Genomic DNA, 27,645 nt, shown 5'->3' with positions numbered 1-27,645 from the left:
GACTCTGCTTATACTCCCAGAGGAACCACTGACATGCACTTTAACTGTCTCTCTCACACACACACACACACACACACACACACACACACACACACATACACACACACACACACACACACAATCAAATGCAGGCTGGTTAAAGGGCACAGCAGGCAGCTAAGGACAGCAGAAGGAGCGTCTGTCAGCTCTCTGATGATGAAACCTTGAGGAAACATTGGGACGACATGCTGTACAGTAGTGATACTGCAAGGGCTCATGGGAACTCAAATTATTTCTCCTTTTGTCTCCCTCCTCTTCCCCCTCTTCCTCCTCCTCATCCCCCTCCTCCTCTTCCTCCTCGACCTGCAGTACCTGTACGAGGGGATGAAGATCAGCGAGCTGCCGGTGGATTTCTCCGTGGTGTGGAACGGAAACTTCATCATCGATAACCCGGAGAATATCCAAGGTGAGAACAAGAGATGTGTTGCCAGACAGGAAGAAGATGGTGACATGTAACAAACATCTCCATTCCCCTCATTTCTCTATCCTTTTTAAGCAAAGTTTCAAGAGGAAACACAGGGATGTTAGCCTTTGCAGACCATTGACATGCACACAAACCTAAAGAACACACTCCAGGAGAGGGAAAACCCCAAAAAAGCATATACAGGCCCCTTTAAATATATGTTTTTTTGTATGTAGTTCTTAGAGTGCTGCACGCTCACTGCCCTGCCTCCATTTCCCACAGTGCACCTGTACAAGTGTGCGGCGCAGAGGGACAGCTGTGGCACCTGTCTGAAGGCGGAGAGGAGGTTCCAGTGTGGGTGGTGCAGTGGGGAGGGGCGCTGCACCCTGAGGCCCCACTGCCCCCCCACCAACCCCTACACCACCCGCTGGCTGCACCTGGACACCAAGAACGTCAAGTGCACCAACCCGCGCATCTCCGAGGTCAGTACCCACAATGCACTGCTCTCTACATCCAGTGTCTTGCATTAGCTCCACAATGAGAAACTCAGACCCTGACATGTACGTGGTTGTGTGATCAAAACAGGGTTATATTATAAATGAAAGGTTCTAAGTACTTTTTCCTCTTTATATAAAGTACCCACAATGCACTGCTCTCCCTGCTGCTACCCACGCACATCCAGCACTGATCAATGAGTGATAATCAGCTGCTGGATAGAAGAGGAGATGATAACACATACAAATACTCCATCAAAAGTAAAAGTCCTGTGTTCAAAATATAATTTAAGTAAAAGTGTTTTTTATGCGGTATATATAGGTCGAGACCCCCCCCCCAGCCCCCCCCCCTCCTTTAGGGTCATGACCTGGAAGTGTTTACTTGTTTTCCAACAGGACATGCTCTTTAATTAGGCTGTGTTACGCACCAGTGCATTGTGGTTAACCCAGCAGACCCCTTCCCCCCACCCCCTCCTCCTCTTCATCGATTCATCCCTGCACTCACCTCTAACTCCAGCCAATTAAAAAGTGACTTTAACGACTCTGTTAATTGATTTCACTGTATCCAGACCAGACAGAGGAACTTTTTCCAGAGTGTCACCGTCTCTGACTCATCGGGTACTTTCATACTGACCGACACACCAACAATAAGATATGTTGAATACCCCAAAGTTTTATCATAGTAAGGGTCCCCAGCACATAGAAACTGCCGGATGCTAACCTGCATACGTTGGGCAATTTGCACAATTAGCATAAGTTGCATTAACTAGCGACTGTATTTGGACAATATTTAAAAAATAGCTTGACGGATTTCGACAATTTAGTAGTGGTTTTGGGGGTTATTGAGGATGTTGAATGCATTTCTGCCATTTTCCGTATCAAAATTGGCAGTTTTTTACCAGAAAGTGGCAATATTTGTACTCTTGTTGTCTGATGTTAACTACCATAAGTAGTTTTCCAACCTTTTGATATAAGAGAGCACAAGATTAAAAATATTTTCTCTACTGTGGAGATTTGTTTTTCAAATATCTAAGCAATCTGTCTGATCCAAATTATCCAGAGTCCACTAAACTCAAAAATCATCCCAAAATTAATTTAAAATGTTTTACAATTATGGCCACTTTCTGGTTAAAACTGCGATTTTGGATCCTGAAAATGTCAGAAATGGATTCAGCATCCTCAACATCCCCCCAAACCACACAGAAATTGTCCAAATCGAACCAAGCCATTTTTAGTTGGCTTTCTGTTGTCACGATAAGCTGTAATGCTAATTGACACAACTTGTGCTAATTGTGCAAATAGCCCAACGTATGCAGGTTAGCATCCGGTAGTTTCTATGTGCTGGGGACCCGTACTGTACATTTCTATCGTAAAACTTTAGGGTATCAACATGTTTGCGTTCACAACAGGACTCTACGAGCTGCAAACAGACCCTCACTGGTAGCTGAAGCTCTTCTCTGTAACTCAGAGTGAAGCCTGTTGAGGAGACGCCTTTCATTTACCGTCCAACTCCCAGCTTCATTTGATGTCGCTCCCTCGCTGTTAGCGGGGGCTTATTCATCTCTTCAATATTAATGTCCCGCGGTGGGAGGCACCATGGCACTTAATAGAAGCATTAATTATTCACCAGGCCTATCTGCTAGTAGGCACATCTACTAATGTGCTAGTATGTATACAAATCAGCTCATGACGGGGGCTTTGGTGCATACAATCAAAACCAAATGTATTAATAAATTCAGCCCACCGGGGGGATGTCTGCTTCTTAAAGGAACTGTAATCACTGACAGACGAGGGGGGGTGTTGGCGTGTCTGTGTGTATTTGAACTACCTGCTCATGTGAATCATCTAAATTAATGCAGAGTTGGTTTTGCCTCCTACAGATGTAAACAGTATTGAGAGTAGACAGAAAACAGGGGCTCCACCCCCCAAAACACCCCCTTTTTCCTGGTTCAGTTCCCTTGCTCCGTCCTTTGTTCTCTGTTGCCTCTCCTAATATGATTATTGAAAAAGAGTGCTGCAGGGATGTCGTATTTCTGTACAGGACCCTGAAGGCAGCATCTCCCTGGTTCCCTCCACAAAAAGCCAATGGGATTTTTCCATTGGATTTTGGATAATCATTCGCTTATAGTGACCAGTTTGACCCCGACAAATGTGACTTAAAGAGGTAAAAAAAAAAGGCAACATCTCCCTGGTCCAATGGGATTACTCCATGTGATTTTGGAGATGTTGGGGTATAAAATGCAGAGGTAATAATAACTCAATCTACAGCGTTTTCATTTTATGTTCTATATTATTAACCTTTAATCAGGGTTCCTACAGCTTAAGGCAACTTACATTTCATATTTTATTTTCACCACCGCTAAGCTAAAGGTGGCTAATGTTGGGCTATAAAGTAACTTCAGCACGGTCACATGACTTCACGTCACCACCGCTAAGCTAAAGGTGGCTAATGTTGGGCTATAAAGGAACTACAGCACGGTCACATGACTTCACGTTACCACCGCTAAGCTAAAGGTGGCTAATGTTGGGCTATAAAGGAACTACAGCACGGTCACATGACTTCACGTCACCACCGCTAAGCTAAAGGTGGCTAATGTTGGGCTATAAAGGAACTACAGCACGTCATCACATGTCTTCACGTCACCACCTAAGCTAAAGGTGGCTAATGTTGGGCTATAAAGGAACTACAGCACGGTCACATGTCTTCACGTTACCACCGCTAAGCTAAAGGTGGCTAATGTTGGGCTATAAAGGAACTACAGCACGGTCACATGACTTCACGTCACCACCGCTAAGCTAAAGGTGGCTAATGTTGGGCTATAAAGGAACTACAGCACGGTCACATGACTTCACGTCACCACCGCTAAGCTAAAGGCGGCTAATGTTGGGCTATAAAGGAACTACAGCACGGTTACTTGACTTCACGTCACCACCACTAAGCTAAAGGTGGCTAATGTTGGGCTATAAAGGAACTACAGCATGGTCACATGACTTCAGGTCACCACCGCTAAGCTAAAGGTGGCTAATGTTGGACGTTTAGTTGTCTCATTTAAACACTTGTTAGCAACTGCTGTTTTTAAATTCACCTGTGGGGTATTATATACTGACGTATTTTATGTCGTAGAATTAAATCTCTTCAGCTTATGTTAACCACAGACCTTATTTCAGGATAACAACCAAAAGCACATTCAAAAAACCATTGACTTCAAGACGAGGGAACAGGAAGGCTAAAATAATACTGAGTCTTGTCTGGGTTGAGGACTCATTCCCTTGATTAAAACAGTAAATTGAAGCAGTAGCATGTTGTACAGTGAAGTCAAACCTGCAGTAATATGCCAGTTAACATGTACTGTACACTTAAATTAAGATGTCATTGAAACACACAGATCGAGTTTACTGTGTCTCTCGTTTCCTCCTCATCACGAGAGCCGTAGTATCTCTTGGCTGCAAGACTTTTAAGAGCCTATAAAGTATTTAGGATGTAGTTTGTTAGCGAACAAGTGATCAGCTGCGCTTTATAAAGCCCATTAAATGCTGCTCACAATTAAATGTGACATGCAGGAATTAGCCTGAGCCGAGTCCAAAGACAAAGAGATTAGCTGCTCAACTCTATCAAAGGCTGATTCATTTCTAAAGCAAAAATCTCCAGCTATGGCAAGAAGCTTGTAATAAATCTGTGTATTAAACTTTAATAGTGTTGAAAGGCACTGAATTCATTAATCTAAAATGAAGGCCTTTAATTGGGTTTAAAATGTCTCGAATCAGTCTCAAAAATCTGCCTTTGCATTGTAAAATCTCAAAGTAATAGCTCACACGTGATCTGGTTTTTTAAATATTACCCAAATGTCTTTCACATTAAGGTCACAAATATCCGCATCGGAGAAAAATTGGTCTTGAATTTCATTAAAAAGCGCTGTAAATTATTGAATGTAAGTTGCCTTAAGCTGTAGGAACCGTGATTAAAGGTTAATAATATAGAACGTAAAATTAAAACGCTGACGTTGTATATTCTCACTGTAGATTGGGTTATTTTTACCTCTGCGTTGTCGCAGGAGCTGCACAGCCTGCAGGAAGTTTGTTGCTTTTTTTCCTGCATCTGCACAACTCCCCCCCCCCAAAAAATATATATCTAGAGCTGAATAAGTCGACACCACTTTGGCGACCATTTTTGCCTCCATAGATTCTCAGATTATCTCCTCAAAAGGGTTCCCATCATCAATTTAGGTCATCTGCACAATGTGTAAGGAAGTGGTGGTGAAACTGAGATCCTCTGGAATAGATAATGCTTCAGAAAGAGCGGGAAACGAGGAGGGGGGAGTTTCAATGTGGAATCTTGTTGGGAATTACCCCGTGTTGTTGACAGTGTGACGATGCAGGCGGCGGCCATTAAAGGGATTACACACAGAGAGAGCATAGCAGCACTGAGGGGGGAGTTAGGGAGGGAGGGGGGCATGCATGAACAACTAGGCTTCCTCTTCCTCTTCCTCCTCCTCCCCTCCTCTTCCTCGCTCTGCTCTCTCAGGCGTCACATTATGTAACCATCAATACGTCTGCTCCAATAGCTGCTCCATCTTCTGACATGGATATTTAACCATACTCCCCCCCTCTCCTCTTGTTCTCCCCCCCTCACTGTATGCCCAAGCAGTGTTAAGAGATTCATATATGAAGACCCCCCCTCAGGCGGAGCAGTGACACACTTACTTTACATCCAGAGCGATTAATGTCCACTGAAAGTCTAGAAACAGAGCCCCTCCCCAGTGAGTCGGGAGGGTATCTGGAGATTCACTCCTGTTGTCAATTCAATTCAATTCAATATGCGTTATCGGCATGAATGTCAGGTAGAAAACAGTGTGGGTGTGTGTGGTGTGTGTGGGTGGTGTGTGGTGTGTGTGTGTGTGTGGGTGTGTGTGTGTGTGTGTGTGTGTGTGTGGTGTGTGTGGGTGGGGTGTGTGGTGTGTGTGTTGTGTGTGTGGTGGTGTGTGTGTGTGTGTGGTGTGTGTGTGTGGGTGTGTGTGTGTGTGTGTGTGTGTGTGTGCGTGCGTTGCGCGCGCGGTGTGTGTGCGTGATAGGTCTACTGAATATATAATGAATTAATGTTTTTTTAAGGTCTATTTAAATAAACAATTTACAACAATATATTATTACAAATCCGCATCAAATGTAGAAAGAAAGAAACAAAAAGACACATGAAAGGTTTTAACTCTGTCTAAAATCTAAAAAAGAAAATTCTCTCTCAATGTCTAGTAAAATAAGCTCATTGTTGTTTAAAATCTAAATCCCCCCCTCTCTCCCCCTTGCAGGTGACCCCCGTGGCCGGCCCCCCCGAGGGAGGAACTCTCGTCACGATCCACGGCACCAACCTGGGCCTCGCCTTCTCCGACATGGTGGGCAACGTGGAGGTGGCGGGGGTCCGCTGCTCCCCCGTGGAGGAGGGCTACATCATCGCTGAGCAGTGAGTACCAGGAGAAGCTTTAACAAATGTTGAATTCATTTGTATTAATGTGCTGCTTTAAGACTACACACATTACACTGATCCGTTGACTGTGAGATGTATAGGCATTGTCAAAGTCAACTTTATTCGAAATACCGTTTCCCACAATCCCAAATACAAAAACTACTTTCACACACTGCGCAATAATAACAGTGTACAACATGCAGTGGAAGATAAGATTAAATATGTATTATTGAAGTGTTTAAGAAGCAACCGAATAAGATTGAAGCACATGGTAGCACAGGTCACACAAGGATAAGTAGGATACACAAATACCAAATGTAATACAGTATAAAATGCAAAATCCTCGATTCAACAATTAAAAGTGTTTGCATTTATTCAAATATGAATCATTATGAATATCAAATAGCTCAATGTCTGTGTGAAAGTGCCTGTAAACTGAGCAAGGTGTCCACATTGAGACCCAGCATTGAGTCTTTTAATCTAACGTATGTTTTTGTTTGTGATTTTGCAACATGTCTGCAGACATCGACCCCCCCCCCCCCCCCCTCCCCCTCCCCCCCCCCCCCCCCTTGTCTGTCTGCAGCTCATGTGTTCACAGCAGCTGTGTGTGTTTACTCCTGTTTACCTCCCTAATTGTCCCGTGCTGTGCATACATCACGTCACCCTGAACTAATGAAACACTGCCATCAGTCACACACACACACACACACACACACACACACACACACCACACACACACACACACACAACACACACACACACACACACACACACACACACACACACACACACACACACCACACACACACACACACACACACCACACACACACACACACACACACACACACACACACACACACACTAGCTGCAGCCTTATGGTAGTGTTACCCCCCCTGAAGAGGCAGACCTCACTACAGTAAGGCAGGGATATACACACTGATGGTTCGGCCTAAATACATATTTACATTTCTGGATTAGGTTTGTTTTAGTTTCACTTGTTGAGAAAATGCAACTCTTTATTAGAACATCTCGACGTATAAATTATATAATAATAATGTTCAGGTGTATATCAGTATGTAGTGTCTCCACTTTAAAGAGTCCTCTCCTGATGATGTTCAGGTGTATATCAGTATGTAGTGTCTCTACTTTAAAGAGTCCTCTCCTGATGATGTTCAGGTGTATATCAGTATGTAGTGTCTCTACTTTAAAGAGTCCTCTCCTGCTGATGTTCAGGTGTATATCAGTATGTAGTGTCTCTACTTTAAAGAGTCCTCTCCTGCTGATGTTCAGGTGTATATCAGTATGTAGTGTCTCTACTTTAAAGAGTCCTCTCCTGCTGATGTTCAGGTGTATATCAGTATGTAGTGTCTCTACTTTAAAGAGTCCTCTCCTGCTGATGTTCAGGTGTATATCAGTATGTAGTGTCTCTACTTTAAAGAGTCCTCTCCTGCTGATGTTCAGGTGTATATCAGTCTGTAGTGTCTCTACTTTAAAGAGTCCTCTCCTGCTGATGTTCAGGTGTATATCAGTATGTAGTGTCTCTACTTTAAAGAGTCCTCTCCTGCTGATGTTCAGGTGTATATCAGTATGTAGTGTCTCTACTTTAAAGAGTCCCTCCTGCTGATGTTCAGGTGTATATCAGTATGTAGTGTCTCTACTTTAAAGAGTCCTCTCCTGCTGATGTTCAAGTGTATATCAGTATGTAGTGTCTCTACTTTAAAGAGTCCTCTCCTGCTGATGTTCAGGTGTATATCGGTATGTAGTGTCTCTACTTTAAAGAGTCCTCTCCTGCTGATGTTCAGGTGTATATCAGTATGTAGTGTCTCTACTTAAAGAGTCCTCTCCTGCTGATGTTCAGGTGTATATCAGTATGTAGTGTCTCCCTGCTAGTATATTAAGCTCAAGCATAGTGTGTATAAGATACACTATATCAAGTTTTTTACTCTTAATTTCTAATTAAAAATCACTATATAAGCCACTTTGGCTGCAGGGGACAATTTGTCATCAGTGTCTGATCTGACAGCACTTTAATCCAATGGGGACAAGCTGGAGGATTCATTAATTTGGGAATGCAAAAACAATAGAGTGAGCGAAATGAAAAAAGGGACCTCTGACCTCTTCAGTCTGGAGTTCTGCGCTGGACTTTAATTCAGCCGGGTCTCACTCTTGTGTCCTCATCTGACTTATCCGTCTCAATTCATTTACTAGGATAAATTAAACTAGATATAAAAAAAAGCGTACATATTTATGACCTCCATGTTGCTGCTTCAGAAGACAGTTTGAAAGATGCTTCTGTTTTGAAGTAAAAGCCTCAATTTTTGTGGGTTTTTTTTCGGCAGCTATAATGTAATTCTTTCTTAGGAGCTGACACTTCCATTTTGTATTTTTTTAATTTACCTTATTAAGAAGTCCGTTTTAAAGTTGCTCTCAGTTGTTACAGAAACAGCAGGCTTCCTGACAGAGACAGAGAGGAAGCGATGGCAACACATTCTGGTTCTGGACTTTACCAATCATCAGTTTAATCCATTTAAACTTGGCAATAACATCAATAATTGAACTGTAATTTCAACCAACTCATTTACTAAGTGCTAAGTTACCGTGTGATTGACAGTCACTACCAAACTTTAACCTTTTCACAGTGTGTCTTTTCTTTCATGATCTTTGATAACTACAATATTTGAGTTCCTGAAAAGGCTCCACCTGCTTGTGTTACTTCTGGTACAATAAACCAAGAAGGCAATGGAGAAAACCCCACCTTCAGAATGATCTCTTTTGCTCACGTCATAAGGACTACAACCGCAAGAATTCACAGCCTTTTTGTAACGTTTTGCTTCACATTTGTTGTTGTATGTACATGATTTTGATGCCCTGTTGTGTGTGTGTGTGTGTGTGTAGGATTGTGTGTGAGATGGATGCCGCTCCTGCAGACTTCAGAGCCGGTCCGGTGCAGCTGTGTGTCGGCGAGTGTCGACCAGAACTCAGAGCGCGGTCCGCACAACTCTACTCCTTTGTGGTGAGACTGCAACGACTTAAAACCACATTACTCTTTATCCTTAGCACGTACAATGTGTTAGCCTGTTCCAATTCAAGTCTGCTCTGAGAAATAATCCTTTTATGATTCAGGTGTATATCAGTATGTAGTGTCTCTACTTTAAAGAGTCCTCTCCTGCTGATGTTCAGGTGTATATCAGTATGTAGTGTCTCTACTTTAAAGAGTCCTCTCCTGCTGATGTTCAGGTGTATATCAGTATGTAGTGTCTCTACTTTAAAGAGTCCTCTCCTGCTGATGTTCAGGTGTATATCAGTATGTAGTGTCTCTACTTTAAAGAGTCCTCTCCTGCTGATGTTCAGGTGTATATCAGTATGTAGTGTCTCTACATGTCTCCATGCTTTAATGTTCAAACAGCTCTTTATTTTTCTCATACTGCCTGTGCTGCAGCACCTCTTTTCACCCTCTGTCTGAAACCAGAGCCCAGTCTGCTCTGATTGGTTAGCTGGCCCGCTCTGTTGTGATTGGTCCACCGCTTAGAGATGTCCCGCCCCTTAGCCTATCACGTACAATGTGTTGGAGCGCTAGCCAGTAGGAGCGCGAGTGGTGGAGAGAAACTATGCAGACTATTTACATGCACTAAACCTACACACTACAGGAACACCCCAAAAAAGCACAATAGGGCCTCTTTAAGTATTACATAATACAAAACAACGAATAGCTGCAGCAAAGTGTGCTGTACTCAGTAACGCTTCATTAAAGGGAAACAAAACACACACTTAGTTAAATTAAAGTGATTTTCTTGCAAATGAATTGCCACAGGCGAACAGCGACGTTTTCATTCCTGCAGACGGTGTAATTGCTCTGTTTCCATACTTGTCATTTTCTTAATTCTTTCATAAACAGCACAATTATTTCATTATTGCTTCCTGCAGATGCTGTTTGCCTTTTAGGAGATAGCATCATGAAGCTAAATGAGAACAGGGTCTTATAGAAACAGTTCTGGTAGTCAAAATGAATACTTCAGTGCTGAGCAACACCTCTCCAATGGATAGAAAACTAAATAATATATTATCAGTTTTCCTCAGATGCTAGCTTGTACAAAGTGATAAAAACGAGATAAACAGATCAAATGTGATTGTACGGCGGGGCAAAGGAACAATCTTCTTGCTAAAATAAAAAAGTGGCGCTGCTCTCAGCAGGTAAACATTATCTCCTCACACGTTCACACACACACACACACACATTTCCCTGTCCCTGTCACTCGCTGTGTTGATCCGCCTGCAGCAACAGATAATCTACTTTCCCATTTGCACCCTCTCACCTTCACAATTAGCACTCCCTTAACAATTAGCAGCAGTCGCTAATTATTGCTGTTGTGTTCAGGGTACCTGCTGCAGCCTGCATCCTGACACTCACTTCAACACTGTTCTCATAATGGCTCTGCTACTTTTCCTCATCGCTGCCTATTTTATTCAACTAATTCAAAATGAATATATACAATCAATCAAGGTTCATGAAAACATGGTTGAAGTAGGAGGACAGAAAGCTGGTAAAGCCATGAGACAAAAAACACAAGATGAAGAGATTTTACATTTGATCTATGACATGAAAATGTCAGTAAATACCCCACTGGTGAATTTATAAACAGTGGTTGCTACAAGTGTCTAAATGAGACGACTAAACGTTATGACCGCCCAACATTAGCCGCCTTTAGCTTAGCGGTTGGTGACGTGAAGTCATGTGACCCTGTGCTGCCGTCCCTTTATAGCCCAACATTAGCCACCTTTAGCTTAGCGGCTGGGTGAGACGTGAAGTCATGTGACCGTGCTGTAGTTCCTTTATAGCCTTATATTAGCTTCTTATTAAAAATCATAAAGAGGTGTTAATATGTTGAGATGTATCCCGCTGAACAAAACGTGTAAGCATCATAAACGTGTGAGATTATTTTCTGCTATAACCCAAATCACATGGAGAAAATCCCATTGGCTTTCCTCGTCATCTGTGCCACCTCTCTATATTTGAGCGGCTGGCAAAGGGCCAGCGTAAACGACAGCCCTGCATTTAGTTTCTTTTTAAATGTTTGTGCACATGGAGTGCGTGTTGACGGCTGTCTGCTCGGATATTCCTCCATCTGTCTGTGTGACGGCGGCTCGCTGCCTGCAGCTGTAAACACTAGTTATTTTCAGACTGTCTTTAAAAGGCTTCACTCACACACACACACACACACACACACACACACACCACACACCACACACACACACACACACACACACTACCACACACACACCACACACACACACACACACACACACACCACACACACACACACACACACACACACACACACACACAGGGACTCTAAGAGCTCCTGGTTTATCCTCTTTTCTCCCACCAGCGCTGCACTCCACTTGCAATATGAATAACTGTAATTCTCTAAAGGTTTCAAGAGCGACCCGCAGAGATGCTGCCCCTTTTTACACGAGAACATCTTTTACTCACCAGTGCTTTGTTCTTTCCTCGTCTGTTTATTTCCCTCTCTTAACCTCTGGTTCTCTGTGTTTTCAGACCCCCACAGTGTTAGGTCTGTCCCCCAGCAGAGGGCCTGAGTCTGGGGGAACCAAAGTCACCGTAATGGGGGACAACCTGGGGGCCGGCAGCAGCGTCAACGTCCAGTTTGGAAACCAGACGTGCGAGTTCTTCGGGTGAGACTCTACTCGTGAAATCATTTATTTAAAGCTTGTCCTATAAAGTGTAACGTGATGAAACACATGGTGATCGCGCTTTTGTTTAACACAGACCGTTCATGGAGAAAGACCTTCTATCACACATTAAGACGAGGTGGGAAGGAATTAAATAAAGTGCAAATGAAAACACAAATTGTCCTTTGAAGCGTTAGAGAATCATGGAGATGTGAGTAAGTGAATGAAACGCACTGTGAGTGTTTAACTGACATCTACATTATTAAAAAAGAAAAGACAGGAGCGCTTAATGGCCTTTGTTTTTCTACACTTCATGGTTGCAAGTTGTCAAATATTTCTTTTTTTAATTTACAACTTCTTCAACATTAAGGCCGTTCTCATTTCGATCGCTTTGCTCCGAATCAGAGTGAAATTGTTACTTTGGTTCTTACGCCATTTATTCTGGATTGGTTTCACAGTGCACAAATGAAATCCAAATAATAATGTTGCTGACATATTTATACTAAATATATATTTGTATCTGTATTGTTTAAATATTTTGTTTTGTTTTTAAAATAAATTATTTTTAATTTTATTATTTCAGATTTCTTTCTGAAAAAAGCGCTTTTCTTTTTTAATCAATATTGCATTTTGGACCAGTGCAATAACCATATCAGAGGAAGCTAAATAATTATATTAAAGGTAAAACATTTCTCAATTAGTGTTTCTGTGTTGCTCCATCTGTATTCGCATACCCACGTCAATTACAACTACCTTCATTTTGTACTTACCTGAGTAAATATACCTGCATCCCACCACCGATTAAAACTGACTAAATGTTGTCTTCTGGAAGCACCCTTCACTTCAGATAAATATAACAATCTTTGAGTCTCTTTGTATGTTTTACGTTGTACATACATCACTGTCAGGAAGCATTAGATATGCAAGCACACTGAGAGCCAAATGAAAGGCGCTCTTGTTCCCTGGATGAAACGTAAACTCCCATTACAGAAGCAGCTCTATTTCACAGCGCCTCCCTCGTCTCCCTGAGAGACCCCCGAGGGGAGAGCCTCTCACAAACGTGTGTAAATCTTAATAAGGTTTTGATGACCTGCTGCATTAAAGCCTGTAATAATAGCTCCTAGAAAAGCCCGCTGACGCCTATGGAGCTTTCTTCCTCTTCCTTCTCCCTCCTCCATATCTCTCCTGCTCTGTTTTTAGTCTCCTCCCTTCCACCCCTCACCTCTGAATGTTTCTATTTTAATCGCGGCTCTCTGACTGTAATGTTGTAAGGTCAGCTTTAATGAGACACCAGGCTAATTACTGGGTTCTGGTTCTCCGCTGTATTCCTGGCATTTGGACGCTCTCGCTGCTAATAAATTAGGACACATTCATGGGGATGAGAGGGAGGGAGGGGGAGCACAGCAGCACGGAGACCTCTGATAAATGTTCCATGTTTAAGGAGTTTTATTACAATCTCAGTTAGCTAAAGTCTTATTATTTGTCATGGTTCAGGTATTTGAAATTCATCATATCACAATAGCTACAGTGCATTTTCTTAAGGTGGCCGACAAGGTGCAAACACGCTACAACGGCAACAATACTTCCAATATGAGGAGAAGTGCACTGCAGCTTCAGAAAGGATGCACATATAAAAAAACACCAATATGCCAAAACACATGCAAGTTAAGAAACATCTTCACCAACTGTTAGTTTCCAACAAAAGAGACATCTAATATTCTGTATTTTGTCTCTAAAATGTTTCATGGTCTTATTTTAACAATGTGTGATCACATGACACTGCTGTAAGCTAGCTAGCTAACGTAGCTAACCTAGTCATTTAGAGATATACTGACAAACACTTACAGTTATGAGTCAGAGGGTGTTTCTCAATGTTGAGGAAGGCTGCTCCAGAGCCACTATTTCAAGCATACTATGTCATCGAGTCCCGCTGAAGGACTGTTCCAATGTCCAGCATACATTGGAATTCTACCGAGGCCGGCGTACTTCGTAGCGAGAAATGTTGAGGCTGCACATGTGTAGACTCTGCGGTCTTAAAATCCCCACAATGCTTTGCGCACAGGACCAATTTCCAAATCTTTCGGCGGAGGAAATCGCGCTCCATTTAAGGAGGGGCCTCGCATATGACGCCTCACCTGCACACCTTTTAGCCTTGTTCCACCATTCTTCGTTTTCAGAGGCTAGGAGGGATTCTTGCCTCGCTTCTGAAGCAGGTGACTCGGAAAGACATGTGCTACCAAGCAAGCATCCTCGACATTGAGAACCACCCAGACTAACTCTGAGACAGAGACAGTTGTTCAGCTTTATAATCCTGTGCGTCACTCTTCAGTGTCCCCTGGTCTCCCAGCTGTGTGCGTCACTCTTTAGTGTCCCCTGGTCTCCGTTGTGTTTTGAACTTCTTGCAGCGTTTTGTATTTGCAGCTTTTAGTAAACGCTGCTCATGTTCCTCAAGTTGGTGAAGATGTTTCTTCATGTGTTTTGGGACATTTGTGTTTTTATATCCGCATGGTTTTTGAATTTGTAGCGCTTTTTTCCTAACTATCCGTAATGCAAATAGACCATTATCAAGTTATTGTTTCCTGAACGTTTTCACTGTGTTAAAGTCCCGTATTGTCTCATCCCTACTCGACACATGTTTATAAGAAGCATACAAGTGTAAGCAATAGTACAGACTTCTTTGGGGTGGACATCATGCTTCTGTTTTTCAACATAGAAGACAAACAGAACAGCCAACAAGAAATAATAATGAAAAAACATATCATGACAGGAGTACGCGACACATGTTTAAATATAGTTTTCATTGTGCTTCCCCTGCAGGCGGACGATGGCGGAGATCGTGTGTTACTCCGCCCTCTCGCTGGCGGGCGTGGGTGCGGTGCAGATCAGTGTGAGCGTGGACCGTGCTCAGATCAGAGAGAGCCTCACCTTCGAGTACATCGAGGATCCCACCGTGCAGCGCATCGACCCCGACTGGAGCATCGCCAGGGTAAACACACACCAACACACACCAACACACACCAACACACACACCAACACACACCAACACACACCAACACACACTGGCTGTCCCACGGTCTCGTGTAAAAACTAAAAAGGTGACTGTGCTTTTGGGGGGGGTTACCTTGGTTGCTGATTGGCTAATGGTTACACAAGCCAAAACATCGTTATGACATCATAAAGTGGCCAACATCTGATCAGCTCATTTTCAGATAGGTTTTTATATAAATGGATCAGGACAAAAAGAGAGAGAATCTTTCTTCCTGAAAACTTTCAGAGTCTCTTTCCACAGAGGGGACACATGTTGATGTAGAAGAGACATGAAGAAGAGGGGACACATGTTGATGTAGAAGAGACATGAAGAAGAGGGGACACATGTTGATGTAGAAGAGACATGAAGAAGAGGGGACACATGTTGATGTAGAAGAGACATGAAGAAGAGGGGACACATGTTGATGTAGAAGAGACATGGACAAGAGGGGACACATGTTGATGTAGAAGAGACATGAAGAAGAGGGGACACATGTTGATGTAGAAGAGACATGAAAGAAGAGGGGACACATGTTGATGTAGAAGAGACATGAAGAAGAGGGGACACATGTTGATGTAGAAGAGACATGAAGAAGAGGGGACACATGTTGATGTAGAAGAGACATGGAAAAGAGGGGACACATGTTGATGTAGAAGAGACATGGAAAAGAGGGGACACATGTTGATGTAGAAGAGACATGAAGAAGAGGGGACACATGTGATGTAGAAGAGACATAAAGAAGAGGGGACACATGTTGATGTAGAAGAGACATGAAGAAGAGGGGACACATGTTGATGTAGAAGAGACATGAGAAGAGGGGACACATGTTGATGTAGAAGAGACATGAAGAAGAGGGGACACATGTTGATGTAGAAGAGACATGAAGAAGAGGGGACACATGTTGATGTAGAAGAGACATGCAAGAAAGAGGGGACACATGTTGATGTAGAAGAGACATGGAAAAGAGGGGACACATGTTGATGTAGAAGAGACATGGAAAAGAGGGGACACCATGTTGATGTAGAAGAGACATGAAGAAGAGGGGACACTGTTGGATGTGAGAGAGTACATGAAGAAGAGGGGACAACATGTGATGTAGAAGAGACATGAAGAAGAGGGGACACATGTTGATGTAGAAGAGACATGAAGAAGAGGGGACACATGTTGATGTAGAAGAGACATGAAGAAGAGGGGCCACATGTTGATTAGAAGAGACAGGAAGAAGAGGGGACACATGTTGATGTAGAAGAGACATGAAGAAGAGGGGACACATGTTGATGAAGAAGAGACATGAAAGAAGTGGATTTGGCCCACAATAGGTGACCTTTAAAAAAACAACTGAATGACCCATCTTTTTACGTTGCTTTTGTTTCTACTTGAGATGTGTGGATGTGTTCTGTCTTATGTTTGTTCCTTTCAGGACTCTACGTGGTCTAAATTTAGTTTTTATGTTGACCTTACTTTCTGCCTCATGTTGTTAATGTAGTCTTAATTTTAACTTTTGTTTTTGCTGGGTGAAGCACGTATTTCTGTGAAAGATGCTACACTAAATAAACATATTAATTATACACACTCCACACACTGGACCCCCCCCCCCCCCCCCCTGCAGAGCTTTAGATCTGTGCAGCAATAACAAACACACACACGTCAATATTACACTTTCAATTACTGCTCGCCTTTCTGCCAATTAGTGAAGATCTGATAGAAGAGCCACGGATATCAGACTGGGGAGATGGAGAATCTCCAATCCATCTAGTAACCTCTAGAGACACACACGCACACGCACACGCACACGCACACGCACACGCACACGCACACGCACACACACACACACACACACACACACACACGCACACACACACACACACACTACTAATTGAAGGGAAAGATGAAACAGCAGCTGAGGTGGGCAGGTAGAAACATAGATAGAAGATGCATAGATAGATATTTACATACATGTTTTGATTCACATTTTCAGTTGCAAAATAAAAAACACTGAAAATTCCCCCAAACTGCTAATCAAAACGTTTTTTCCTCTTGGCTGCGGTGTGGAAGTTGGTGACGGGAGAAAAGCAAAATGAAACTGATTGATGAGACATTGCGTTTGCATAAAACTGACAAAATGAAGGATTTCAACCAATTGTTATGACATTTTGATCACCTTCGAGGTCCGACTTGTGCTCTTTAAGTGTCGTCTGTGCAAAAAGTTCAACCCACTGCCTTTCTTGATGAACAAATAATCAATAATCATGACATGTCACTTGTTAGACGCTTTTATCCAAAGCGACTTACATACTCAATACTGTGGACAATCACCACAGGAGCAATTTGGGGTGAGGTGTCTCAGGGACACAACGACATGCTGACTGCAGTGGGGTGTCGAACCTGTGCCCCCCTGATCCGAACACATACGCACAACCCACTGCCGCCACACGCCTCATAAAAACAAGCATCATTTTAACTTACTTTTGCAGATTATCTCAAAATGTGGTTAAAAGTTAGCATTACATTTGATTGAAGACAGCACAGTGTCTACAGTACCTCACTATCCACCATGGACCCATCGGACTTTCATTACAACTCTTTAGAGCCTGCGGCATCCTCTTTATTCTACAGAAACAAATCAACAAACCCAGCTGCACATCCACCGTCAGACCGTCGTTGATATGCACGATCCGTATTTCAAGCACAAACCTGCAGCGGTTGATTGTAGCCGGTTATAAAAGCATTTATAATCACCTCCACTCTGAAGGCTATTATCTCCTGAAAGAAAGGGAGGATGAAAGACGTTTTGATTGCACTCTTTTCCACTGATGGTGGAGAATATTTATGTACAGCCGCCTTTGAATTCTGTGTTGTTCTGTCTTTGTCTCTTTGCATTTTGAATTGGAGGAATTGAGCTGTCATTGTTAGAGCTTGTGGATTGAATTGTGTTTCTTTCCCTCAGTGGACACACTCCTCTGATGGTGACGGGGACTAATCTGGACGTAGTTCAGGAGCCGAGGATCCGAGTCAAATACGCCGGGAGAGAGTCTGTCAACGTAAGAAACGACTTCTTTAATAATAAAACAATAAATAACAAATGTTTATGATACTAAAAGGTTTTGTGCAGCACGATCATCGCCACATATTAACAGCACTTTATGATTTATGAAGTAAAAAGCTAACGTTAGCTCACCTTTTTTCAGGCTAACAACCAAAAACACATCCAGAAAACCCTTGAAACAAGTCATGTTATGGTTTTAACCTCATTTCCTGCATCACATTATGATGGTTTCTCTCTTTTGTTAAAGGTTTGATCGTTACATTTGTAGTTATTTCAGGTATTTTTCCAAAAAGGACATTACGTGTGTCATGGCTTTATTAGCTCTTACTTAGCTCTTATTAGCTTTCTGTCCTCCGCTTAAACACATTCAGAAAACCATTAGCTTTGAGACAAGGGAAGAGAATATGCTGACTCATTCTGGGTTTTAGGACCCATTCCTGCACCACTCTAATATATAGAGAGTAGCGTATACTCCTACTACATGCTGCACAATTGTAAGCTAACAGGCCTGGCTCATTTAATAATGCTACACAAGCATGCTAATTGATGGTTTAGCTAAAAGAAGCTAACTCCCACCAGCGTCTGAATAATGCAGCAACCCTCAAACATGTTCAGATTTGACCCGAACACGACAGGAGGTTTAAAGTCGTCCACAACAACACTTCTTACGTCTCCAATGTTAGTATTCTGCAGTAATGTAAGTGGCTGGATGTGAGGAGAATGGTGTGGCTGGGTCATTGGGGGGGGGGGTGGGGGGTCTCTAATGGCTTTCAATGGGAGATTAGCTGCGGTCAGAAGTCCTTCGGTCAGCATAAAGAGCGTTGGTATCATTCAAAGTCTCGGCGCTGGGAAATCGTTACAAATTGCATTTTAGCCTCGGTCCCGGGGTCCGTGTTTAATTAAGGGGAGGGGGTTTTCTCCCTGTGGTTCCGAGGGGGAGTAAGGTGAGGAGGATGAGAGGGAAAGGGCTGGTCATCATTACAGCTAACTGTACCAACACAGCACAACAACTCTAATAGTTTAGTGAAGTCTTTTGTGAGTTTTTCTACAGAGGTATTTCTGGAAAACACCACATTTTCATTTCAATAATGAAGTTCCCTTTAGCTCCCTTCATAAAGCATTGATATACATACATTTATAAAACAGTAAACAGTATGTAGCAACAGTTCTATATTAGTTTATATATAACATTGTAATTGAATTTTTACTCGGATCAGAAAATCTGAAAAAGCACCTTTTAAAAAAAAATATGTTTGGAACAAGCTTGATTTTTCTGAGCTTGTGCTTATGGAAAAGAGGCAACAACCAATCATGTAATTGACGATACGATACGATATACTATATTGTCCCGTAAGGAAATGTGTTCTAATCTCCATCCTGCAGTTTCACATACATGTTGTTACGAACTCAGACACTTAGGATGTAGGACCCAATTGCACGACCCGGGAGACAGAGGTAAGTATTAGTAAGATACTTTATTTTTCCAAAATACAGCAATGAACAACAAAAAAGGTAACTATCAAATCTCTAACCGAGATGACAAAATAGAGGAACAAAATGAAAGCGCTCACGTAGTGAGGAATCAAACTTTACAAGAGTACAAAGAGCATAGACCTGACCATAGCAAGAGACAATACGAACTGACAAAGAACACTTGGGAGACAGGGGAATATAAGCACAGGGGTAACTAGACACAGGTGGGACCAATCAGGGGCGGGGCTGAATTGATGAGTACTAGGAGACACAGGTGAAAATAATCAGGAAGCCTGGAATGAGAGAAAGCAAACGTAAATAACATGCATCTCTCTAGGCATTTCTGTCGTGTGCACAACACATGTATACAACATAGTTAACATTAAAACACATTAACATACTGTGGGGGAAACTTCTGAAGCAATTGGAGTCAGGACTCAGAGAGACACGAGGAGAGCTGGAGCTTTGATGGAGTCAGGACTAGAGACACGAGGAGAGCTGGAGCTTTGATGGAGTCAGGACTCAGAGAGACACGAGGAGAGCTGGAGCTCTGATGGAGTCAGGACTCAGAGAGAGACGAGGAGAGCTGGAGCTTTGATGGAGTCAGGACTCAAAGAGAGACTCGATGGAGAGCTGGAGCTTTGATGGAGTCAGGACTCAAAGAGAGACACGATGGAGAGCTGGAGCTTTGATGGAGTCAGGACTCAGAGACACGAGGAGAGCTGGAGCTTTGATGGAGACAGGACTCAGAGACACGAGGAGAGCTGGAGCTTTGATGGAGTCAGGACTCAGAGAGACACGAGGAGAGCTGGAGCTTTGATGGAGTCAGGACTCAGAGAGAGACACGAGGAGAGCTGGAGCTTGATGGAGTCAGGACTCACAACACATGTATACAAACATAGTTACATTAAAACACATTAACATACTGTGGGGGAATCTCAGAGAGACACCGAGGAGTAGCTGGAGCTTTGATGGAGTCAGGACTCAGAGAGGACACCGAGGAGAGCTGGAGCTTTGATGGAGTCAGGACTCAGAGAGACACGAGGAGAGCTGGAGCTTTGATGGAGTCAGGACTCAGAGAGCACGAGGAGAGCTGGAGCTTTGATGGAGTCAGGACTCAGAGACAACGAGGAGAGCTGGAGCTTTGATGGAGTCAGGACTCAGAGAGACACGAGGAGAGCTGGAGCTTTGATGGAGTCAGGACTCAGAGAGACCGAGGTAGAGCTGGAGCTTTGATGGAGTCAGGACTCAGAGAGACACGATGGAGAGCTGGAGCTTTGATGGAGTCAGGACTCAGAGAGACACGATGAGAGCTGGAGCTTTGATGGAGTCAGGACTCAGAGAGAGACGAGGAGAGCTGGAGCTTTGATGGAGTCAGGACTCAGAGAGACACGAGGAGAGCTGGAGCTTTGATGGAGTCAGGACTCAGAGAGACACGAGGAGAGCTGGAGCTTTGATGGAGTCAGGACTCAGAGAGACACGAGGAGAGCTGGAGCTTTGATGGAGTCAGGACTCAGAGAGACACGAGGAGAGCTGGAGCTTTGATGGAGTCAGGACTCAGAGAGACACGAGGAGAGCTGGAGCTTTGATGGAGTCAGGACTCAGAGAGACACGAGGAGAGCTGGAGCTTTGATGGAGTCAGGACTCAGAGAGACACGAGGAGAGCTGGAGCTTTGATGGAGTCAGGACTCAGAGAGACACGAGGAGAGCTGGAGCTTTGATGGAGTCAGGACTCAGAGAGACACGAGGAGAGCTGGAGCTTTGATGGAGTCAGGACTCAGAGAGACACGAGGAGAGCTGGAGCTTTGATGGAGTCAGGACTCAGAGAGACACGAGGAGAGCTGGAGCTTTGATGGAGTCAGGACTCAGAGAGAGACACGAGGAGAGCTGGAGCTTTGATGGAGTCAGGACTCAGAGAGAGACACGATGAGAGCTGGAGCTTTGATGGAGTCAGGACTCAGAGAGACACGAGGAGAGCTGGAGCTTTGATGGAGTCAGGACTCAAAGAGACACGAGGAGAGCTGGAGCTCTGATGGAGTCAGGACTCAGAGAGACACGAGGAGAGCTGGAGCTTTGATGGCAAACACTGACGGTTTATTTGGAGCTTCGGCCGGAGAATTCACAAGACATGTCACGGGCCACGGGTTGACCACACGGTTGAGAGGCAAAACCAATTCTGAAGACCCCTCCTGTAGCTCCAGGTTTTAACTAGTTCAGAGTGTAATAATCAACATTCTTCAATAGAGACTAAACAGCTGAGGACACTGAATCACATTTGTTGTCGCTTATGGCTAGGGGTCATCTACACCCCGAGAAGGATGTGTTCCAGGTGTCCCACAACAACAACTATCTCTGACCGAGAGCGAGGGAGATAGCGGCTGCTCAAGGGTTAGGGCATCTGCGTCAGAGGGCGAAAGGTAAACATGTATGGAAATAATTCCCTGACACATATTATCACTCATACACCGTTTGAGCTTAATGGACAGAGGCAGGACGACTGCTTATAAAACAACACGGAGGCTCTGTAGTCTGAACAGTAGACTGTATTACTCGTTTCAGCCTCCATAAATGCAGCATCTACCCTTTCCTACCAATAAAACATGTATTTGATTTGTTATTTGATTCTCTAAAGAAAAACTGAATAGAATATTGACGGTATCTTAAAGGTGGGGTAGGTAATTCACTTCAGAAACACTTGTTGTTATATTCCATGGAATGCTCTTAACATCCCGATAGCAATGAATACATTAAATGCTTTGACAGTAAATACATCTGTGGAAGCCGTGGCGCTGTAAAAAGTGAGTCCAATCATCTGCCTCGGCCCGCGGCAGATAACTGGATGGCCTACCTGCCTGTCAGCCGTCCATCTCGTGCACAAACTTATCTCGTGCCCTCATTGGTCATGTGCGCGTTCGTGTGTGTTGGAGGAGGGGCTCTGTAAGGAAGTCTGAAGGAAGGGGCAGATTCTTTTCGGTTGTGTTATTTCAAATTCTAGCGCACTCGAGCTGGTTTCTCCATTCTACCCTAACTTTAAGCGTTACATCAACAGGATACCAAAATCTGTTCAACATATTTTATTCAACAAGTGTAACTGTTCCAAACTCACATGGCTGCGGTTTGAATACATTTGATGCGAGTGTTTTGTAAAGGCCTTTAATTCTAACCCTGATAATTATCTGCTGACCCTGTGTGGGCGCTCCGACCCCCCACTGTGAACTCTGATCTATAATACAGCTCTGTTTTACCACACACTGCTGCAAAGTACCCTCTGCACTCACACTTGCCTTTATACGTTGGGTATAATAAAGTTAATACTTTTATGATTTCTGGATTTCTTAAAGAGACAGGAGCTTCTGAGATCAGCTGGTTTTATTTAGCAAAGTCTTAAGTAGTCACAGATATTACATTACTTATATAATGTCCTGTTATTGACTCCTCAGACTTTGTGTCCTATCATTTCTCCAAAATGGAACAACGGTTAAATAACTGCAGCTAGTATTTTTTACCATGTTCTTGAACTTTCCTAGAAATTAAGCAATGATTCCAAATGCCACAATAATACGTGCTAAACACATGCAACATACATGTGTTTACTGCAGCGTAGAACAACTGGTAAACAGTGTTGTGTACCCTAAAGTTAATAACTGGATAACTTAAGAAAGAGCCAGGAGCTTCACAGTATCACAGATACTAATAAACTTACACCATTTCCTGTTAAACTCCTTGGACATTGTGTCTTCTTATTTCTCAGAAATGATACAGTGGTTAAATGCTGTTTTGCAATCTGCAGCTGGTATTATTAACATGTTTTTTAACTTCCGTGGCACGATGGTGCTGAAGTCAAGAAGAAGCAGAGGTGTTACTTCATACAGACTGAGATAAACTGTATGTTGTTACTCAATGTAACTCCATATAAGACATATTGGAATATGGAAGGCCGTCTGAAAACATTACATTAACGCGTTCTACTTTCATATTGAATTATGACAGGTGAACCTCCAGAGACTGTGTGTGTGTGTGTGTGTGTGTGTGTGTGTGTGTGTGTGTGTGTGTGTGTGTGTGTGTGTGTGTGTGTGTGTGTGTGTGATGTGTGTGTGTGTGTGTGTGTGTGTGTGTGTGTGTGTGTGTGTGTGTGTGTGTGTGTGTGTGTGTGTGTGTGTGTGTGTGTGTGTGTGTGTGTGTGTGTGTGTGTGTGATCTGATTTGTCCTTTTCCGCCTTTCAAAGAGAGTTGTTCGTCTCTCCGTCTCGCACAAGAAGCCCTGTCTCCGTCTTGATTTTCCCCACAGAATGAATCTCTATTAAACTCTCAGGTTACAATTACCCCCCCCCTTCTTCATCCCGTCTCCCCCCCTTTTCTCCCCCCCTTTTGTCGCTGGAGGAAGGCAAACAGCAATAAGAGCCGCTGTCTGTCAGCCGGCTTCAAATGATCACCTGTCTGCCTCCAAATTGCCTCTCTTCTCTGCCTCCCCTGTGTCACCGGCACACTTTCACAAAGAAAGCCGGGAGACGGGGGAAGAAAAAAAGACAATTTTCTTTGTGAGAAGCCCCGTATCTGCCACAGGACTCACAATTGAAACGTTTATCATAATCTTGATTAAAGCTAAAAGGGGTATTCTGCAGAACATTTCCCCCGTCCACGGCGAAAAATAAGATTCCATCTGCCGCACTTAAGATGCCACGCTCGCCTCCCATCAGATGATCACAGAGAGTGTTCATCCTGATTGTGTGAGAGAGGTAATGGACATTTTCAATTTACATGTCCATACTGATGTGGTGTTTTTCAGCCAAATGCACGTGTCTCTCACCGCCACAGTGTCAGCATCCTGAGGGTCTCGTTGAATCATCTGGAGGGTCCGCAGTGCAGAGGACCACCGCTGGTTCCTCTCCTCTGTGTTTGAAAGAAAAGAGGCCTCTTGGTAACACGTGCTCACAGAGGATGTTTGAAATGAGACACACCCTCATCACAAAACATGCTGCAGATGTTTCACTACCGCTTATCTCTGAGGAATATTTAAAACGCTGGCTTGTTCTATCTTTAAGGAGCAGTGTGTAGGGTCTCTACTTTAAAGAGTCCTCTCCTGCTGATGTTCAGGTGTATATCAGTATGTAGTGTCTCTACTTTAAAGAGTCCTCTCCTGCTGATGTTCAGGTGTATATCAGTATGTAGTGTCTCTACTTTAAAGAGTCCTCTCCTGCTGATGTTCAGGTGTATACCAGTATGTAGTGTCTCTACTTTAAAGAGTCCTCTCCTGCTGATGTTCAGGTGTATATCAGTATGTAGTGTCTCTACTTTAAAGAGTCCTCTCCTGCTGATGTTCAGGTGTATATCAGTATGTAGTGTCCTCTACTTTAAAGAGTCCTCTCCTGCTGATGTTCAGGTGTAATCAGTATGTAGTGTCTCTACTTTAAAGAGTCCTCTCCAGCTGATGTTCAGGTGTTAACCCTGTATAATGCAACATATACAGTATTTTGGCTGAGGCATACCATCAGTCTTTAATTATTATTTTTGTTAATTAAAACGTCCTTTTTACGCCGTATAAGTGGACGGATCGGAGCCAAACTTAAAATGTAAAGTCAGTGTGAGCAGAGCAGCAGCAGCAGGAGAACAGACTTAGTGTAGGAATAACAAAGTACCAGAGAGTAGCCTCCACATGACCTCTGACCATGTGACCTCCTCACATTTCTCCTACACACTTCTCCACAGTCCATCTTCTCCCTCAGTCCAGAGACCTGCGAGTGTTTGTGTGTGGGCTGCAGCAATGCATGCTGGGAATGTATTCAGCCAGAGGGTTCACAGTGTTACCGCCTTAAAACACCCGGACTGTATCCTGCGCTGCCGAGAGGAGACGGATGAGGCCAAGTTTCCAATTATTTTCTATCTGCCGACCTCGTTCACTTCATCAATGCTGAGCAGTGGGGAGCTGCTCTCTGCACACGGCCCCAAGGACTCCATGTTCTCCTGTTTTTTTGGCAATACACTGGATTTCTTTGGTTGAAAATAGAAAGATTTGGATTGGAAAACAGTGTAAAATCATGACTGTATTTGCAGCATTCTGCTAGGAAGTTAATGGAGGATGCAGTAACTCGTATAAATGATTATGAGAAAACACAATGCCCTTTCTGTTAATATAAAATATGTCATTGTGTTTTTATGAGTAACCCTGTTAGCATTAGCCGAGACTTTAGCCTTTCTTCATGGGGTTCACAGTCAAACAAACACAATACACTCACTGGCTACTTTACTATCAGGTACACCTGTTCCTCTGCTCGTTGACGCAAATATACAATCAGCCAATCACATGGCAGCAACTCAATGCATTTAGTCACATGGTGAAGACGACCTGGTGAAGTTCAAACAGAGCATCAGTAAGAGGAAAGAAAGTGGATTTAAGTGATTTTGAACGTTGCATGCTGGTGCCCGACATGCCGGTCTGAATGTTTCAGAAACTGCTGATCTACTAAGATTTTAGAAAGGCAATAGTTAGTCAAATAACCACTACTTACAACCTGGTACTCGCAAGGTGTAACAAAAGAAGTGGGTGGTGAGTGTAAAGCAGCTCAGCTTATTAAATTAACTATCAATTACTGATGAAAACATTTTTTTTTCTCTTTTTTCTTTTAGCAGTTCAGTGACTTCTGTGGCTCACAGGGAGAGAGAGTTCAGAGAAGTAAACTGTGTGAAAGTGTGTCAGGAGTCCTATCCGTTCCTGCTGCTATTTATAAAAAGGCTTATCTTTTCCACTCTTTTCATGCTCTAGTGTAGACTGTAAAGTGTGAAGCTAAAAAAAAACAGTGGAAGCTTTTGCAGAGTGTGCAGGCCATGTGACATTTATTATTATATTTATGTCCTAATTGAACATGGACCAGGGATCATAAAATACATTAATCTCAAAAAGAGATGATATATACGCCAGATTTGAGCTATATAGGGAATTGTGTAAGAGAAAAAAACAGTTATATCAGTAATACTTAATCAATAAATCAAATAATTGTTAGTTGCCGCCTAAAGTCATGCACACGTATGCAAATTAGATGTTAGATTCAATGCATCACATGCTAAAGGGAACAGCATTTCCATAAGTAGAAACGTGCTGCACCTTCAGAAACCATGCAGATATAAAATGTGTGCCAAAACACATGAAGAAACATCTCCAGCAACTTGACAACACATGCAGCTTTTAGAAAACATTCAGCAACTTGAGGACACATGCGCAGCGTTTACTAAAAGCTGCAGAAACCAAACGCTGCAAGAAGCTCAAAACACAACGGAGACCAGGGGACACTAAAGAGTGACGCACACAGCTGGGAGACCAGGGGACACTAAAGAGTGACGCACACACAGCTGGGAGACCAGGGGACACTAAAAAGTGACGCACACAACTGGGAGACCAGGGGACACTAAAAAGTGACGCTCACAGATGGGAGACCAGGGGACACTAAAAAGTCACGCGCACAGCTGGGAGACCAGGGGACAACAAAGAGTGACGCACACAGCTGGGAGACCAGGGGACACTAAAGAGTGACGCATACAGCTGGGAGACCAGGGGACACTAAAGAGTGACGCACACAGCTGGGAGACCAGGGGACACTAAAAAGTGACGCACACAACTGGGAGACCAGGGGACACTAAAAAGTGACGCTCACAGATGGGAGACCAGGGGACACTAAAAAGTGACGCGCACAGCTGGGAGACCAGGGGACAACAAAGAGTGACGCACACAGCTGGGAGACCAGGGGACACTAAAGAGTGACGCATACAGCTGGGAGACCAGGGGACACTAAAGAGTGACGCACACAGCTGGGAGACCAGGGGACACTAAAAAGTGACGCACACAGCTGGGAGACCAGGGGACACTAAAGAGTGACGCACACAGCTGGGAGACCAGGGGACACTAAAGAGTGACGCACACAGATGGGAGACCAGGGGACACTAAAAAGTGACGCTCACAGATGGGAGACCAGGGGACACTAAAAAGTGACGCACACAGCTGGGAGACCAGGGGACAAAAAAAG

The 27,645-nt window shown here is 43.5% G+C and overlaps 1 protein-coding gene across 1 annotated transcript in view; it reads left to right on the top strand.

The window, feature by feature from the left end:
• Positions 1-348: 348 nt before the first annotated feature.
• The window catches only part of LOC117484344 (plexin-A2-like), a gene marked incomplete at its 5' end in the record, with an annotated part of 77,886 nt that continues 50,589 nt past the window's right edge, over positions 349-27,645 (top strand). The window contains 7 exon segments of the mRNA XM_034132816.1: positions 349-445; positions 725-924; positions 6,237-6,388; positions 9,289-9,406; positions 11,951-12,087; positions 14,902-15,069; positions 18,060-18,153. Of these exon segments, the coding sequence (XP_033988707.1) occupies positions 364-445; positions 725-924; positions 6,237-6,388; positions 9,289-9,406; positions 11,951-12,087; positions 14,902-15,069; positions 18,060-18,153 (951 nt within the window).

The sequence above is a fragment of the Trematomus bernacchii genome, unplaced genomic scaffold (assembly GCF_902827165.1).
Source record: "Trematomus bernacchii unplaced genomic scaffold, fTreBer1.1, whole genome shotgun sequence".
Lineage (NCBI taxonomy): Eukaryota > Metazoa > Chordata > Actinopteri > Perciformes > Nototheniidae > Trematomus > Trematomus bernacchii.
The sequence above is the reverse complement of the archived record's forward strand: the minus strand, read 5'-3'. Positions and strand labels throughout refer to the sequence as shown.